General features: G+C 46.2%; 1 protein-coding gene across 1 annotated transcript in view; it reads left to right on the top strand.

Moving 5' to 3' along the window:
- mapkap1 (MAPK associated protein 1) overlaps positions 1 to 18,433 on the top strand; it is a 108,444-nt gene that overhangs the window by 7,539 nt on the left and 82,472 nt on the right. The window contains exons 2-4 of the mRNA XM_029710482.1: positions 2,889 to 3,380; positions 7,569 to 7,658; positions 8,053 to 8,201. Coding sequence (XP_029566342.1) covers positions 3,101 to 3,380; positions 7,569 to 7,658; positions 8,053 to 8,201 — 519 coding nt within the window. The 5' untranslated portion in view covers positions 2,889 to 3,100. The remainder of the gene's footprint in view (positions 1 to 2,888; positions 3,381 to 7,568; positions 7,659 to 8,052; positions 8,202 to 18,433) is intronic.

Below are 18,433 nucleotides of genomic sequence, written 5' to 3'. Positions count from 1 at the left end.
TTACAACTGGGGTTGGAGCAAAAGCCTACAGGAGGGCAGTTCTACAGGAACAAGGTCGGAGACCCCTGACATAAGCTATTCTGTGTTCTCCCCTTCCCTTTCCACATCATGATAGGATTTCTAAGGCCGGGCGGTCGGTCTGATAAGACTTGAGTTTGCAATTGACACCACTTCATCACCTGCTTACGACTGCTAGAGTGTTTTCGCAGTGACAGCTTGAGGGACGCAGAGGTTCCACAGAAAGCAGGAGAGTTGTTGTCATATTTCACCAAGGCATCCCTCAGCAAAGCCATAATTATTTAATTACCTTTTTAATTAGCCAATTAGCATTGCTCTATAGTTATGTAATGCTATGTGCCAGTCTAAGTGAGATGGTGCTGGAGTTGTAGGCTAGATTAACAGTTGTGTTTTCCTACTAGAAGCTAACATATTGCAGGTTTTGGATTCTCAAACTGTTTCGTGGTTGTTGAAGGAATTCTTATTGTATTCCACCTAGACTCTGAAACAGTCGCTGTGCCTAGAACTCTGTCTCCGTGCCTGCTCTCTTTGTTCTATTTGGGGTGTCTTCTACTTGATCTGAGGCCGTTTTAGATGAAACTGCCAATCACAGAGTTATGTAACCATGGACAGATTGGTTTTAGTTGGCGTGCAGCACGTTTTCCTTGCATTAGGCTCTAGACTTAAGCTCCATCAACCATCCTTTTTGTTAGTGCTCATATCTTTTCACCAGATTTTAGGCCTAGTAAACATTTTCCCATTGCATTCAGATTCAGAAGGGAATCAAAAACAAACATTTACTCTCTTTACCTAATGTCTTATTTTTCTTTTGCATTTGGTTCCCACCTTTTCTCTAATTTCCTCTAGAACAGGGATGGGCAACTTTGATGGCGGTGGGAGGGGCCACAAAACATCTGAACTCATCTTGGAGCAAAACATTTTAGCGGCTCCCCTCTTGACAGTCAAGACAACAAATATTTGAACGTTTTTAAAGTAAATTTCCTGCAATTCTACACATTTTTCCATGCGGTGGAGAGAAGATTTTGCAATTTTCAAACTCATTTCATGCAATTCAATTTTTGTTGTGGGGCGGAGAGAGAAAATGGCTGTTTCTCCTATGGTGTCTGATTATCAATGGGGCCGACCCCCTGGTCGGAAATACGACCAAGTTCAGATACTTTTCTATATATTGAAAGGTATGCGACACCTGTTGCTGACAGGAGTTTAAAATCAAGCACACAGCCATGAAATCTCCATAGATAAACATTGGCAGTAGAATGGCCCTTACTGAAGAGCTTTATTTTCAATGTGGCACAAGTCACTTTGTCAAATTTCTGCCCTGCTAGAGCTGACCCCGGTCAACTGTAAGTGCTGTTATTGTGAAGTGGATACATCTTGGAGCAACAACGGTGCAGCCGTGAAGTGGTAGGCCACACAAGCTCACGGAACAGGATCACTGAAGTGCGTAGCTCGAAAAATCTGTGTCCTCGGTTGCAACACTTACTACCGAGTTCCAAACTGCCTCTGGAAGCAACGTCAGCACAATAACTGTTTGTCAGGAGCTTCATGAAATGGGTTTCCATGGCCGAGCAGCCGCACACAAGCCTAAGATCACCATGCGCAATACCGTACGTTGGCTGGAGTGGTGTAAAGTTTGCCGCCATTGGTCTCTGGAGCAGTGGAAACGCGTTCTCTGAAGTTTTTATTTTATCTTTATTAACTAGGCAAGTCAGTTAAGAACAAATTCTTATTTTCAATGATGGCCTAGGAACAGTGGGTTAACTGCCTGTTCAGGGGCAGAACGACAGATTTGTACCTTGTCAGCTCAGGGATTTGAACTTGCAACCTTTCAGTTACTAGTCCAAAGCTCTAACCACTAGGCTACCATGCCACCCCACTCAAGCTTCACCATCTGGCAGTCTGACGGACGAATCTGGGTTTGGCGGATGCCAGGAGAATGCTACCTGCCCGACCGCGTAGTGCCAACAGTAAAGTTTGGTGGAGGAGGAATAATGGTCTGGGGCTGTTTTTCATGGTTCAGGCATCTTAGTTCCAGTAAAGGTGAATCTTAACACTACAGCATACAATGACATTCTAGATGATTCTGTGCTTCCAACTTTGACAACAGTTTGGAGAAGACCCTTTCCTGTTTCAGCATGTCAATGCCCCTAGCACAAAGTGAGGTCAATACAGAAGCGGTTTGTGGAGATCAATGTGGAATAACTTGACTGGCCTGCACAGAGTCCTGACCTCAACCCCATTAAACACCTTTGGGATGAATTGGAAGGCTGACTACGAGCCAGGCCTAATCGCACAACATAAGTGTCCAAACTCACAAATGCTCTTGTGGCTGAATGGAAGCAAGTCCCTGCAGCAATGTTCCCAGAAGAGTGGAAGCTGTTATAGCAGCAAAGGAGGGATCAACTCCATATTAATGCACACGAGCAGGTGTCCACATACTTTTGGCCATGTTGTGTAGCTGGTCGCTAGACTAACTTACCAATCTAAAAAATGTTTTGCTGAAATGGGCTAATTGAATGACTGTCAGTGACTGTCATAACATTAGAACCTCTGATGAAGAACCACATTTCCAAATTGCACCTTGTGTATTCTAGTATTCTAATTCTCAACAGTAAGTTGAGACCCTGACTGAGTTCCTAAAAAAAAACAAAGTATTGATCCACAGACTTACAAAAGGGGTGTCTGTTCACCAATTGCTCACCCCTGCTCTAAGAAAGCAACTTGGTTTAAATGTTTCGCTCTTAAACTGGTGTTTAGTTAGCCTCAGAAGAAATATGGAGAACGTGGCTTATGAATTGAATACATCATTTCCCGTCCTTGTATTGCATATTGTGGACAGACACTAATCTCTCCTAACTTTGCCCCAACAGGCCGGCACACATGTCCCATGGAGAGGAGAAAATAACCCCGAAGAAGAGAAGGAAAAAGAAGACGCCTCTGTTGCCCGGCTCCTAAAGTGATCAAGCACCCTCAAACAGAGAGAGAGGGTAATAAAGGCAGAGGGAGAGTGTGAGGAGGTAAGGAAAGATCGAAGGGGGAAACAGAGGGGGAAACAGAAACAAAGCAGTGAAACGAGCAAACAATGGCTTTCTTGGACAACCCAGCCATTATCTTGGCCCACATCCGGCAGTCCCATGTGACCAGCGATGACACGGGCATGTGTGAGATGGTGCTAATCGACCACGACGTGGACCTGGAGAAGTGGCAGCTGGCCTCGGTGCCCGGCAGCAGCGGGGGTTCACTGGGTTCGGGCTCCCTAGGCGAAGGGGGCAGCGGAGGGGAGAACCCGGGCTGTGACCTCTCACAGTCATTGGACATCACCTCCAGCTGGGATTTTGGCATCCGCCGACGCTCCAACACAGGTAAACAATAGGGGGCTCTGACTGTGGCAGGAGGAACCAGTTAGTGGACGAGCGAGCTGTTTGTTGGGGGCTGCCGTGTGGAATCCAGATCAGTGGTTTACTCACAGAGGCTAGTTGGCCAGTGGTGTGGTGCTTTTTGTTCTGGAAGGCAGCAATACAACAGGTTAATGCAGTAAGTTTAGTAAAGAGCAGGTTGGGGTCACTTCCTAATTAGCCTTGTGAATGAATTGCAGAAGTCCACATAGAATTGAATTGGAATTGAATTGACCCCAACACTGCTGTAAAGTCTGTCTTTGAAAATCACATGTATCACCCCATGAACAAGCTTATATAAACCACCAGGGAAATATGAATGTTGTAAATAATTATACAATTAGACTAAATAAAAATGTATCTCTGACAAAAGCCTGGTGTTAATCAGACGTGGGTTTCAAAAGTATTTTGTTTTCTTACAAGTACTTTGAGCTTTTGATCAAGCCTGCTTGGAGCGCTAGGTCGGTGGGGTTTACACTTTTGGAACTATTCCATTTGTTCCCTTGCATCAGGCAAGCTCAATCGAGCGCCGCTAAAGTATTTGAAATAAAACAAATACTATTTGAACCCAGGCTTGGGGTTTTATTGACCATGTTACCCCAGAGGAATTATTTTGGTTGGGTGCACCGAGCAGAACTCAGAACAGTTGGGCCCTAGTGGCTGTGAAAGTGGTGTTTGACAGAGGCTGCTTGAAACACGCTGCTCATTTAATCTCTGGGCTTGTGATTTTCAGAGATGGACGTTTTAGATTTTTACACGTTTACTTTGAATGCTTCATTTGGTCATTGGTAAACTTAGCATTGATTTTTCTATTGCCAAAGAGCTCTAATTTTGTTTCATTGGTCCACAGAACATTTCCCCATTTTAGGCTTCTTTCGATGGGTTTTCGTAAAGTTCATTGGGGGGGGGGGGGGGTTCTTTTCTCTTTCAGCAGTGGGGTCTTCCTATGTTTACCAACGACCAAATGAAGCTTTCATTGAAAAGAACATTCTCCCTACAATCAAAAATGGGGAGGTTTGGTAATAATGTGGGGTTGCTTTGCTGCCTCTGGTACTGGGGGCCTTGAACGTGTGCAAGACATGAGGAAATTATCAAGATATTTTTGAGTGCAATTTTCACCCCAGTGTCCTAAAACTGAGTCTAGGTTCTTGGGCCTTCCAGCAGGACATCAACTCAAACAAACATCAAAAAAGCACCCATGAATGATTCAAGAATAAACACTGGTCTGTTCTGAAGTGGCCAGCGATGAGTTCAGAGTTGAAAACAACAGTTGTCAGAAGGCACCACTCAAACATTGACAAATTGATAGCAGTTTGCAACTAAAGAGTGGGCCAAATTGCCAGCAGAAAGCTTCAGCATGCACATTGATGGCTACAAGAAGCATTTGTCTGCAGTTGTCTTCAGCAGAGGCTGTTGAACCAAGTATTAGCTATTGGTTGCCAATCATTTTGTCAATACCATTGGTTTTTATTTTCTTAATTCTATTTGTAATCTTAAGTGACATTTCTGTAGTTTTGACAGTCCAATACCAATGTGTAGAGACCAAAAGGTTTTTAAAATTTCAACTAATTTGAGGAGAATTGTATTTATTTATTTTTATTAACCCTTATTTAACTAGGCAAGTCAGTTAAGAACACATTCTTATTTACAATTTACGACATACACTGGCCAAACCCTAACCTGGATGACGCTGGGCCAATTGTGTGCCGCCCTATGGGACTCCCAATCACGGCCAGTTGTGATACAGCCTGGAATCGAACCAGGGTCTGAAGTGACGCCTCTAGCACTAAGATGCAGTGCCTTAGACCGCTGTGCCACTCGGGAGCCCAAAAGAAATAGGGAATTGTTTAAGAAAAGTGCAAGGGTGCTGCTGCCAGTATATTTGTGCTTCGCCCAGTGCTTGAAGCGAAACATTGTTTGGTTTGCAGTGCCACTTTGTAGTACAGTCAACAAAGCACCCTACATGTGAAAAAACACTACCACCATATTGAGAAGGATTCTTATTTTGTGAACAATTTCACGCCAATGTTTTAATTGTTTGGGTCAGGATGAGGGTAGGCTGTGTTTTTTTTAAATGTATTTTTATTTAACCTTTTATTTAACTAGGCAAGTCAGTTAAGAACAAATTCTTATTTTCAATGACGGCCTAGGAACAGTGGGTTAACTGCCTTGTTCAGGGGCAGAACGACAGCTTTTTTTTACCTTGTCAGCTCGGGGATTCGATCTAGCAACCTTTCAGTTACTAGTCCAACGCTGTAACCACTAGGCTACCTGCCGTTGTGAAGTAAGGAGGAGTGTGTTGGACCTGTGGCCTTCCTCTTGGTAGGTTTCAAGTTCAGGTCTCAGAACTTATTATCCAAGAAATTAAACCACGCTGTACTTGGTACAGTGAATGCTGATTGGTTGTGTCTGAAAATCAAACAGACAATAATATGTTTTCTTGGACTAATTAAAGTTTGCGTTCACGGCCTTCATGGTCTACGACGTTTTTCTTCGTCATTGTTTTTTTGTGCTTTTTTTAAGGCTTTCTTCTTCTCTTGATTTTACGGACGGTTGGCACAGCAGTTGTGGGCAGAAGCCATGGCAATCAGGGGGTCGCCGGGGCTTGATTTGTATGTAAATGGGAATTATGCCTTTTGTTCGCTCTGTTGCCCAAATGAAAAAGGACCTGCCTTTTTGTTGTTAACCCTTTCACTCATGGACATCAGCTCTTGAGGACCTTGAAAGGTTATATGTAAAGGTAGGCTAATAGATAATGTATTACATGTTATTGAGTAGTCATGGATAACATGTTATTGAGTAGTCATTGATAACATGTTATTGAGTAGCCATAGATTACATGTTATTGAGTAGCCATGGATTACATGTTATTGAGTAGTCATGGATTACATGTTATTGAGTAGTCATGGATTACATGTTATTGAGTAGCCATGGGGAAATCCTCTGTTATTCAATGAAGGTACGTTTTTATGATCACACAATTGATGGAGTGAGATTCAAGCCCATGATATTATGTATTCAACCTTACAGGGATAGGCTACAGTAACCAATTTCTATTTAACGGAGAATCTAGTCAGCCCACCAAATTGATGGGAATAGCCTAATCTGTTTCTACAGTAGTACTGTGTCAAACGTGACCCTCAAGGTTATGTAGCTCGCTAAGCGAATGATGTGTTACTTGTACACACTATGCACTATAGGCTAGCCATAAACCTCCACGATTTCCATGATGTGGGTTCACTTGAGTCAGGAGGATGCTATGTGTGCTATGAATCCCCTTCAAAGGCAGAGGTGTGCAAGGTGGCTTTGTATGGAATTAACTGGGAACCAATGAGAGATCAAATGCCTGGAGCACAACTTGATCTATTGTGAGGTGCTTGGGGTTACTGTCAGAATCAGAGGGAGTCCAAAGGCCATCTGAAGTCTGGCTAGACGATCTCCTTTTGGCTCCCATGGCTCTTGTTGTGTTTGGGGAAGCAGTGGTGTTTTGGGGTCTGAGTGTTCTTCTGCCGAGACTTCACCTGAAGGGGCTGACTGTCTCACCAGGACGTCAACAAGAAAGGCGCGAGAAACCAGGGGTGGCTGGTAAGAATCTAAATAAGGGGGGGGAACACAAGTCTGTATTAAACCTGGTATAAAATGTTTTTCTAGAAAAATGTAAGTGTGACTGTTTGACTCTAGAGTGCCTGAATTGTGTAGTTTTATTTATATAATGTAGCTGTATAGATCTATTTGTTTTATTTCTATAATGCCCCAGGAAGACCCCCGTTCAGGTAACTGCCATCGCTGCTGGAAAAAACATTGGGTAGGGTGGGGGTGGTCATCTGTGTTGGGAGGACAGGTTTGACACGGCCCAGCGAGTGTTTCTAGTCCCCCTCCAGTGTTCCTCTTAGCATATCTCACACCTCCCAAGATGTTGTTTACCATCAGTGTCCACCGTGAGAGTGTTCCGCTGTGTCAAATGTACTTTAAATAAACTTCCGTTTCTGTTGTCATTCTCCTTTTGTAAATGTGTGATTGCATGACCCTGACCAATGACAATGGTCAAAAATGACCCTGACCAATGACAATGGACAAAAATGACTTTGTTGATCTGGCTTTTTAAAATCTTTGTTTCATTACTTGTAAGCACTGTTTTATTTTCTTCTATTAAAGCTCAAAGACTTGAACGGTTAAGGAAGGAGCGACAGAACCAGATCAAATGCAAAAACATTCAATGGAAGGAGAGGTCGTCCTCGCAATCAGGTACGCTACATTTCTCCTCTCCAGAAATATTTGCTGGTAGGAGTTTCAATGAAGCAAAAGCTTCAATTGTCCTTTCTTTACACTGATCTCAGACAATTACAGTGCTGCATAGGGAATTTTCATGGAAGCAGGAAATTGATCAATGCAAAATAACAATCTCCACATGTGAAGTCACAAAATCCGATAGCATGTTACAGAAACTGTCAAACCGAGCCTACTGTACATAATGACATGTAATACTGTACAATATCTAGGCCTAATGCTAAAGTCCTGTTTGACTTGAAATCCTGGCACAATCAATAACGTCCGAGAATATAAGTAAGTTGTTCAATCACTCTTGGTTTCCGCCAATGTCTCCGCTTCATTTTTGTTGTCTCCGTCGCTTCTGTCACAGCGGAGGACCTGGGTTCCCTGTTTGAGAAGAGGGACTTTAAAGATAGACCCAGGAGCACTGGTACGAAGTCGACCCTCTCTCTCCGGCTCGAGCAATGCCCCCAGCAGCTCAACAACCCTTTCAACGAATACTCCAAATTCGACGGCAAGGTAGGTTCTCCCAGATGTCTGGCAATATATATCTGATTCTGGTATAAAACTATGCTGAATTACTTAATGTATCTAGAAAGCTTGAAAGGGTATTTGTTTTTTTGTGCTGCAAAGAAAGACAAATCATGTTTGATGCCAACCGGTGCCATGTTTCACGTGCATAAAAAGAAAACTAGCAAACGTTCGCTCCTGCTCTCTAAACTAAAGATTTTGCTTATTTTTCTTTTTCTGATTCCTCCCCAGATGCATCAGGCCTTTTCCCTGCTATGGCAATGTCGTTTACAAGCACTTAGGCAGTAATTCCAAAACTTGGAAACCATCTCCGAATGTATATTGCAATTTTGGAGCAGCTTCTCATCGCTAATGGCACAGGCGAAAGTCTCTGAAGGCTTGGTGACCTTATTTCTGTCATTTTGCTCTTAGACTCGCATGATCCAGAGAAAAGAGCAGACTGGGAGAATTGTGTGTCGAATAAATGTCAGGGTGAATTGCTCGGGCCTTTTACAGGGATTTGTGGAAAAGGGCAAAGGTCGCGACAAAGTGCCTTGGCAGCTCGCAGACAACCTGGTGGCTCAGATTAAACAAATAGCCTTTGATTCATGCCAAAGACGGCCTCTGCTGAAGGAACCAGGGGACGAGCCTGCCTTGAGCCCCTGCAATATCCCACAATATTAGAAATAATATTTACATTACAGATTACCTTTTATAATCCACCGCTCCCATCTCGTCTCCAGTTTTCTACATCGGCTTATGGGCTTAAAGGCATATGAGCTGTGTTAACATTTCATCAGTGAAATATGATTCAGAAATCCACCTCACTTTTTTTCATTGATACTTTATTTTCGTTCCGCAATGAGGTAGTCGGTGTGTCTCTTTTTGTCTCACCAAGACATCTGGTTGCAGATTAGCCAAGTTTGCTCAAAGACACGTCTCTCCCGTCACCAGTAACAGCTGGTCTTTCACCGGTCGCGAAGACGTCACGTTTACAGTTGCACTTTTTGGAGCGGGAAGATGAGCGTTTTTAATACGGCTTGCGTTCATTTGGTTCGACGTGTACGAAGCCGGGTGGCGTCGGTCGTAGATAAAGATTCATTGCGGCGGTTTGATTTAATGCCCGGGTAATGAGAGGCGTCCATGTGCTCGGGCAGATGTTTACACAGACCTCGCCCGCCCGGCTCTGACAGCAGTTAAAAAGTATAGTCGCCGTAATCGAATCTCGTGGCGGGCCGCGTCAGGGAGGAGGACACAGATCGAATTAAACTGCGTTTTAAGATTAATGTGTAGACAGGTAGAGCAAAGAGCAATGGGCTTCTTTTTACCCCCCCCACCCCTACCCACACCCAGTGTTTTTAAACGTGTTCTTTGCATTTCCTGGAGGTAGGTCTTCCTAGAACTGTTTACTAGTGAATAAATCCCCCAGAGCAATGGAAGTAAATGAAGTCTTTCTCTCGACTACAGCTGTTATTTACTCTTTTCCAGTAATACTGAATCATAGAAAAGATGGACAGTTTTTTTTTTTTTATCCCCTGGTTCTTTTGTCAGTGGAGAAAAATGATTGTAGAGATTAAAAAGGAGAATGGGAGAGAGCAAGAGAGAAGCGATCATTAAAGCCTTGAAAATGCAAATGAGGCAATCTCAGGAAATAATCGAACACGCTGTTCAATTGCTCAGAAATAATACCCCCACCCCCGTTTTTATACCGTTTTGTGGTGGTGACAGGATAATGATTGCGAGGGGGACTATTGATATTCTCTAGAAAATAAACCTATCAAGATTTGAAGACATACTGTATGTAACCTGACTTGTTGACCATCAATGCCCTTTTTACATGGTTACATAAGACTCTTATTCACTTTGACTAATCTCTCCACAAAATGTAGCCCTTTTTATATTGTTAGGGAGCACTTGGGTAGTCTCTTCGCTCCAAAGCTATATTTAGGGTAGCCTCATCTCGACAGTGTGTCTGACTCTATTGATGTGTACCTGTGGCACGAACGATGGCCTTTCTTTTCCCCATGTACACTCCTCCCTCCCAACCAGCCCCCTAACCAGACCTATATACACTCCTCCCTCCCAACCAGCCCCCTAACCAGACCTATATACACTCCTCCCTCCCAACCAGCCCCCTAACCAGACCTATATACACTCCTCCCTCCCAACCAGCCCCCTAACCAGACTCCTTCCCCCTCCCTCCCAACCAGCCCCCTAACCAGACTCCTTCCCCCTCCCTCCCAACCAGCCCCCTAACCAGACTCCTTCCTCCTCCCTCCCAACCAGCCCCCTAACCAGACCTATATACACTCCTCCCTCCCAACCAGCCCCCTAACCAGACCTATGTACACTCCTTCCTCCTCCCTCCCAACCAGCCCCCCTAGCTAATATGTCGTCCCAACAATAACTACACCTCCAAACAGAAATGTATAATTTGCCCTTGAGGAGGGGTTAATAGCCACCAAAACTACCGGCTAGCCCAACGCTAAGTTCATTGGATATTATTAACCACGGCCCTCAGTGGAAACAGCATGCCGAAGGCGTGTGGAGAGGCCCCCAGGGGCTGTAAGAGACCCACCACTTAAGACTGTCACTTCCAAAGGAGGCCTCAGAGTACCTCTGACCTACAGTTGATCACACGTTGTCATCGTTCAGAGGAGGTGGCTCGGTACGGAGGCACAGAACCCAAAGCTCCGCCTGTCAGACGGGGAGAATTGATCTGCTCGTTACCTAACAGCACCAACTCTACTCTTTAACGAAGGGCTGAAATGAAGCTGCTACATGGCAGGAGGGGCAGGGTGGCAGCTAGCTTCAAGGACCTTTCGTCAGATGGGAGTTGGAAAAAATTGCACAGTTCACCTGTTTAGTTTCCTATCTTTTGGTCTACCTAGGTGTCGAATGGGTTCCAAAGCTGGTCCCTCTGCACACGAGTAGGGAGGCGCTCCATGAAGCTGGTCCCTCTGCACACGAGTAGAGAGGAGCTCCATGAAGCTGGTCCCTCTGCAATCGAGTAGAGAGGAGCTCCATGAAGCTGGTCCCTCTGCACACGAGTAGAGAGGCGCTCCATGAAGCTGGTCCCTCTGCACACATGAGTAGAGAGGCGCTCCATGAAGCTGGTCCCTCTGCACACATGAGTAGAGAGGCGCTCCATGAAGCTGGTCCCTCTGCACACATGAGTAGAGAAGAGCTCCATGAAGCTGGTCCCTCTGCACACATGAGAAGAGAGGCGCTCCATGAAGCTGGTCCCTCTGCACACGAGTAGAGAGGAGCTCCATGAAGCTGGTCCCTCTGCACACAAGTAGAGAGGAGCTCCATGAAGCTGGTCCCTCTGCACACATGAGTAGAGAGGCGCTCCATGAAGCTGGTCCCTCTGCACACATGAGTAGAGAAGAGCTCCATGAAGCTGGTCCCTCTGCACACATGAGTAGAGAAGAGCTCCATGAAGCTGGTCCCTCTGCACACATGAGTAGAGAGGAGCTCCATGAAGCTGGTCTATTACTTTAGAAAACTGAGGATACACCCAACTCTTTTGCCACGTAATCTGTCCAGAGCCTCTTCATTTGGCTCAATGAGCTGTGAATGCCTGATGCCTGAGTGAAATAGATATCTCCCATCTGGAATAACAGCAGCCAAAGAGGAACTGAGATCCTCCATTTCAATACTACAGGTGACTCTCATTAACTGGAAAAGTTAGAGATATTCTATTGGAACACAATCAGTGGCCGAAGATTTAAAGGAATTTAGACCTGTTGAAAAGATATGGAGGGTCGGCAAAATGAGGCTGTTTGTTTGGGATGGAGGAAATAGCTAAAGAAAATACATTTCTTTAGAATTTACTGCAGGAGTTGGAAATCAACTGAAATGTGGGTTGTATAGGTAAATTTCCCTGCTACATTTAAAAGGTTATCTTTCAAGAACTTTGACAGAATTAGGTTTGTCGTTTATACTTCTCTTACCTCCTGTCTGCACCAATAACAATGACTTTTTAGTGGGACCTGGTTTGTCAAGGACATCTCAGGAGTTGGAAACACACACTGACCAACGGAACCCCACTCTGCTCCATAGACGGGAGGAAGACTGAACCCCACTCTGCTCCATAGACGGGAGGAAGGCTGAACCCCACTCTGCTCCATAGACGGGAGGAAAACTGAACCCCACTCTGCTCCATAGACGGGAGGAAGGCTGAACCCCACTCTGCTCCATAGACGGGAGGAAGGCTGAACCCCACTCTGCTCCATATACGGGAGGAAGACTGAACCCCACTCTGCTCCATAGACGGGAGGAAGGCTGAACCCCACTCTGCTCCATATACGGGAGGTAGACTGAACCCCACTCTGCTCCATAGACGGGGGGAAGACTGAACCCCACTCTGCTCCATAGACGGGAGGAAGACTGAACCCCACTCTGCTTCATAGACGGGAGGAAGACTGAACCCCACTCTGCTCCATAGACGGGAGGAAGGCTGAACCCCACTCTGCTCCATAGACGGGGGGAAGACTGAACCCCACTCTGCTCCATAGACGGGAGGAAGGCTGAACCCCACTCTGCTCCATAGACGGGGGAAAGACTGAACCCCACTCTGCTCCATAGACGGGAGGAAGACTGAACCCCACTCTGCTCCATAGACGGGGGGAAGACTGAACCCCACTCTGCTCCATAGACGGGAGGAAGGCTGAACCCCACTCTGCTCCATAGACGGGAGGAAGACTGAACCCCACTCTGCTCCATAGACGGGAGGAAGACTGAACCCCACTCTGCTCCATAGACGGGAGGAAGACTGAACCCCACTCTGCTCCATAGACGGGAGGTAGACTGAACCCCACTCTGCTCCATAGACGGGGGGAAGACTGAACCCCACTCTGCTCCATAGACGGGAGGTAGACTGAACCCCACTCTGCTCCATAGACGGGGGGAAGACTGAACCCCACTCTGCTCCATAGACGGGAGGAAGGCTGAACCCCACTCTGCTCCATAGACGGGAGGAAGACTGAACCCCACTCTGCTCCGTAGACGGGAGGTAGACTGAACCCCACTCTGCTCCGTAGACGGGAGGTAGACTGCGTAAAAGAGAAAGCAAGCAGCAAAAATAATAGATAATGGTTGCTTTCAACATAGTCCCTGAACAGCTAGAGTCATATTCTAGATGACATCGGCACCTGTGCACACGGCATCGTCCGCCTGGGGGTGGGGTTGCTCGTCTACTTCCCCAACCCCCCCTCAGACGCATAGTTGAAGGCCCAGACCCCCCCCCCCCCCAAACACATCAAGGCCCCAGCTTCCCCATCCTGACATTACCATAGCAACCATCCTGAGACTGTAGCCCGGCAACACAGGGACCAACTAATTACGGTGATGATTAGTGAAATGGAGTCTGTGTATTTGATTCATCATCACCATGGAGACAGAAAACATCACAATCACATTTAACAGAACAAATACCTCTCGAGACTTCTTAAGGATTAATTGATGGTGGCACCGATGCATATTTCTCTTCAGTGGTGGCCGCCATCCATCCAGGTTCTTTTCATTTTGCGTCAGAGACAGTTTGAGGGCCTTTATTTTTTTTGGTTGAAGATTTGCATCACTTGAGAAATGAACCCATGTGTAGTGATTTCAAGATGTTTTGTTGTGGAGCATATCGATTGGATGAGTCCACTCGTTGATTGGATGAGTGGTTGTGATATGACATGAGTGGCTATACCCTGGCATGCACTGTAAACTGTTTGTTCTCAATGCCCAGTTGTTAAACTTCAAGGTACTGTGTTAATTGATTAAAGCAGACACTTCACCACTAAGGCTGTCTATACACTATACAACTAGACTCTATTTTTGGCCAGTGTGCGGGTTCTCAAATCACATACAAATGGCTTGGGAGCCCGTCTCCATGCTGTTACGTTAGCCCGTCTCCATGCTGTTACATTAGCCTGTCTCCATGCTGTTACGTTAGCCTGTCTCCATGCTGTTACGTTAGCCTGTCTCCATGCTGTTACGTTAGCCTGTCTCCATGCTGTTACGTTAGCCTGTCTCCATGCTGTTACGTTAGCCTGTCTCCATGCTTTTACGTTAGCCCGGCTCCATGCTGTTACGTTAGCCCGGCTCCATGCTGTTACGTTAGCCCGTCTCCATGCTGTTACGTTAGCCCGGCTCCATGCTGTTACGTTAGCCCCGCTCCATGCTGTTACGTTAGCCCGTCTCCATGCTGTTACGTTAGCCTGTCTCCACGCTGTTACGTTAGCCTGTCTCCATGCTGTTACGTTAGCCCCGCTCCATGCTGTTACGTTAGCCCCGCTCCACGCTGTTACGTTAGCCTGTCTCCACGCTGTTACGTTGTTAGCCCGTCTCCATGCTGTTACGTTAGCCCGTCTCCACGCTGTTACGTTAGCCCTGCTCCATGCTGTTACGTTAGCCTGTCTCCATGCTGTTACGTTAGCCTGTCTCCATGCTGTTACGTTAGCCCCGCTCCATGCTGTTACGTTAGCCCCGCTCCATGCTGTTACGTTAGCCTGTCTCCATGCTGTTACATTAGCCCGTCTCCATGCTGCTACGTTAGCCCCGCTCCATGCTGTTACGTTAGCCCTGCTCCATGCTGTTACGTTAGCCCGTCTCCACGCTGTTACGTTAGCCCGTCTCCATGCTGTTACGTTAGCCCTGCTCCATGCTGTTACGTTAGCCTGTCTCCATGCTGTTACGTTAGCCTGTCTCCATGCTGTTACGTTAGCCCCGCTCCATGCTGTTACGTTAGCCCGGCTCCACGCTGTTACGTTAGCCCCGCTCCACGCTGTTACATTAGCCCGCTCCATGCTGTTACGTTAGCCCCGCTCCACGCTGTTACGTTAGCCCGTCTCTATGCTGCTACGTTAGCCCGTCTCCACGCTGTTACGTTAGCCCCGCTCCATGCTGTTACGTTAGCCCGTCTCCATGCTGCTACGTTAGCCCCGCTCCATGCTGTTACGTTAGCCCGTCTCCATGCTGTTACGTTAGCCCGTCTCCATGCTGTTACGTTAGCCCGTCTCCATGCTGTTACGTTAGCCCGTCTCCATGCTGTTACGTTAGCCCGTCTCCATGCTGCTACGTTAGCCCCGCTCCATGCTGTTACGTTAGCCCGTCTCCATGCTGCTACGTTAGCCCGTCTCCATGCTGTTACGTTAGCTTGACGTCATGCTCTTACCTTAGCCAGACTTCAATTCAAATTGTATTTGTCACATGTGCCGAATACAACAGGTGTAGACCTTACAGTGAAATGCTTACTTACAAGCCCTTAACCAACAATGCAGTTCAAGAAATGGAGTTAAGATCTTTACTAAATAAACTAAAGTAAAAAATTAAATAAAAAGTAACTCAATAAAATAACAATGAGGCTATATACAGGGGGTACCAGTACAGAGTCAATGTGGAGGCTATATACAGGGGGTACTGGTACAGAGTCAATGTGGAGGCTATATACAGGGGGTACTGGTACAGAGTCAATGTGGAGGCTATATACAGGGGGTACCGGTACAGAGTCAATGTGGAGGCTATATACAGGTGGTACCGGTACAGAGTCAATGTGGAGGATATATACAGGGTGTTACGGTACAGAGTCAATGTGGAGGCTATATACAGGGGGTACCGGTACAGAGTCAATGCGGAGGCTATATACAGGGGGTACCAGTACAAAGTCAATGTGCGGGTGTACAGGTTAGTCGAGGTAATTTGTACATGTAGGTAGGGGTAAAGGGACTATGCGTAGATAATAAACAGCGAGTAGCAGCAGTGTAGAAACAAAGGGGGGGGCGGGTGAATAGTCAGGGTAGCCATTTGACTAATTGTTCAGCAGTCTTATGGCTTGGGGGTAGAAGCTGTTAAGGAGCCTTTTGGTCCTAGACTTGGCGCTCCAGTACCACTTGTTGAGCAGTAGCAGAGAGGACTGTCTATGACTTGGGTGACTGGAGTCTTTTTATGGCCCCAGTGATGTACTGGGCCGTACGCTCTACCCTCTGTAGCGCCTTACGGTCGGATGCCGAGCAGTTGCCATAGCAGGCGGTGATGCAACCTGTCAGGATGCTCTCGATGGTGCAGCTGTATAACTTTTTGAGGATCTGGGGACCCATGCCAAATCTTTTCAGTCTCCTGAGGGGGAAAAGGTGTTGTCGTGCCCTCTTCACGACTGTCTTGGTGTGTTTGGACCATGATAGTTTGTTGGTGATGTGAACACCAAGAAACTTAACTCTCGACCCGCTCCACTCCATCCCCGTCGATCAGCTCCTTTGTCTTGCTCACATTGAGGGAGAGGTTGTTGTCCTGGCACCACACTGCCAGGTCTCTGACCTCCTCCCTATAGGCTATCTCATCGTTGTCGGTGACCAGGCCTACCACTGTTGTGTCGTCAGCAAACTTAATGATGGTGTTGGAGTCGTGCTTGGCCACGCAGTCGTGGGTGAACAGGGAGTACAGGAGGGGACAAAGCAGGCACCCCTGAGGGGCCCCCGTGTTGAGGATCAGCGTGGTGGATGTGTTGTTACCTACCCTTACCACCTGGGGGCGGCCCGTCAGGAAGTCCAGGATCCAGTTGCAGAGGGAGGTGTTTAGTCCCAGGGTCCTTAGCTTAGTGATGAGCTTTGTGGGCACTATGGTGTTGAACGCTGAGCTGTAGTCAATGAACAGCATTCTCACATACACTACAGTCGTGGCCAAAAGTTTTGAATGACACAAATATTAATTTTTACAAAGTCTGCTGCCTCAGTGTCTTTAGATATTTTTGTCAGATGTTCCTATGGAATACTGAAGTATAATTACAAGCATTTCATAAGTGTCAAAGGCTTTTATTGACAATTACATGAAGTTGATGCAAAGAGTCAATATTTGCAGTGTTGACCCTTCTTTTTCAAGACCTCTGTAATCTGCCCTGGCATGCTGTCAATTAACTTCTGGGCCACATGCTGACCGATGGTTGCCCATTCTTGCATAATCAATGCTTGGAGTTTGTCAGAATTTGTGGGGTTTTGTTTGTCCACCCGCCTCTTGAGGATTGACCACAAGTTCTCAATGGGATTAAGGTCTGGGGAGTTTCCTGGCCATGGACCCAAAATATTGATGTTTTGTTCCCCGAGCCACTTAGTTATCACTTTTGACTTATGGCAAGGTGCTCCATCATGCTGGAAAAGGCATTGTTCGTCACCATGCTGGGTGGTTGGGAGAAGTTGCTCTTGGAGGATGTGTTGGTACCATTCTTTATTCATGGCTGTGTTCTTAGGCAAAATTGTGAGTGAGCCCACTCCCTTGGCTGAGAAGCAACCCCACACATGAATGGTCTCAGGGTGCTTTACTGTTGGCATGACACAGGACTGATGGTAGCGCTCACCTTGTCTTCTCCGGACATGCTTTTTTCCGGATGCCCCAAACAATCGGAAAGGGGATTCATTAGAGAAACTGACTTTACCCCAGTCCTCAGCAGTCCAATCCCTGTACCTTTTGCAGAATATCAGTCTGTCCCTGATGTTTTTCCTGGAGAGAAGTGGCTTCTTTGCTGCCCTTCATGACACCAGGCCATCCTCCTAAAGTCTTCACCTCACTGTGCATGCAGATGCACTCACACCTGCCTGCTGCCATTCCTGAGCAAGCTCTGTACTGGTGGTGCCCCGATCCCGCAGCTGAATCAACTTTAGAAGACGGTCCTGGTGCTTGCTGGACTTTCTTGGGCGCCCTGAAGCCTTCTTCACAACAATTGAACCACTCTCCTTGAAGGGTTTTCTAATGATCAATTAGCTTTTTAAAATGATAAACTTGGATTAGCTAACACAACGTGCCATTGGAACACAGGAGTGATGGTTGCTGATAATGGGCCTCTGTACGCCTGTGTAGATATTCCATTAAAAATCAGCCGTTCCCAGCAACTAAAGTCATTTACAACATTAACAATGTCTTCACTGTATTTCTGATCAATTTGATGTTATTTTAATGGACAAAAAATTTGCTTTTCTTTCAAAAACAAGAACATTTCTCAGTGACCCCAAACTTTAGGACGGTAGTGTATGTGCTGAGTCATACTCTGATTCATTTTGCCTATAACAAAAAATATCTTGCATAGTTTTGCATAATAAGTCTTGCATAGTTCGTTTTGTTTCTGTATGTTGCGTTGAAAGTGGAAAATATTGAGTTGATTCGATCGCAGTTGCCACACTAAAGGGAAACGTTGATAGTATTAACTAAGAGGCAAAACTCTAGAAAGTTGAGTGAATTTCAATCTCATCCTTCTCTCCTTG

This window comes from Salmo trutta, chromosome 23 (assembly GCF_901001165.1).
Source record: "Salmo trutta chromosome 23, fSalTru1.1, whole genome shotgun sequence".
In the NCBI taxonomy this organism is placed as follows: domain Eukaryota; kingdom Metazoa; phylum Chordata; class Actinopteri; order Salmoniformes; family Salmonidae; genus Salmo; species Salmo trutta.
The sequence above is the reverse complement of the archived record's forward strand: the minus strand, read 5'-3'. Positions and strand labels throughout refer to the sequence as shown.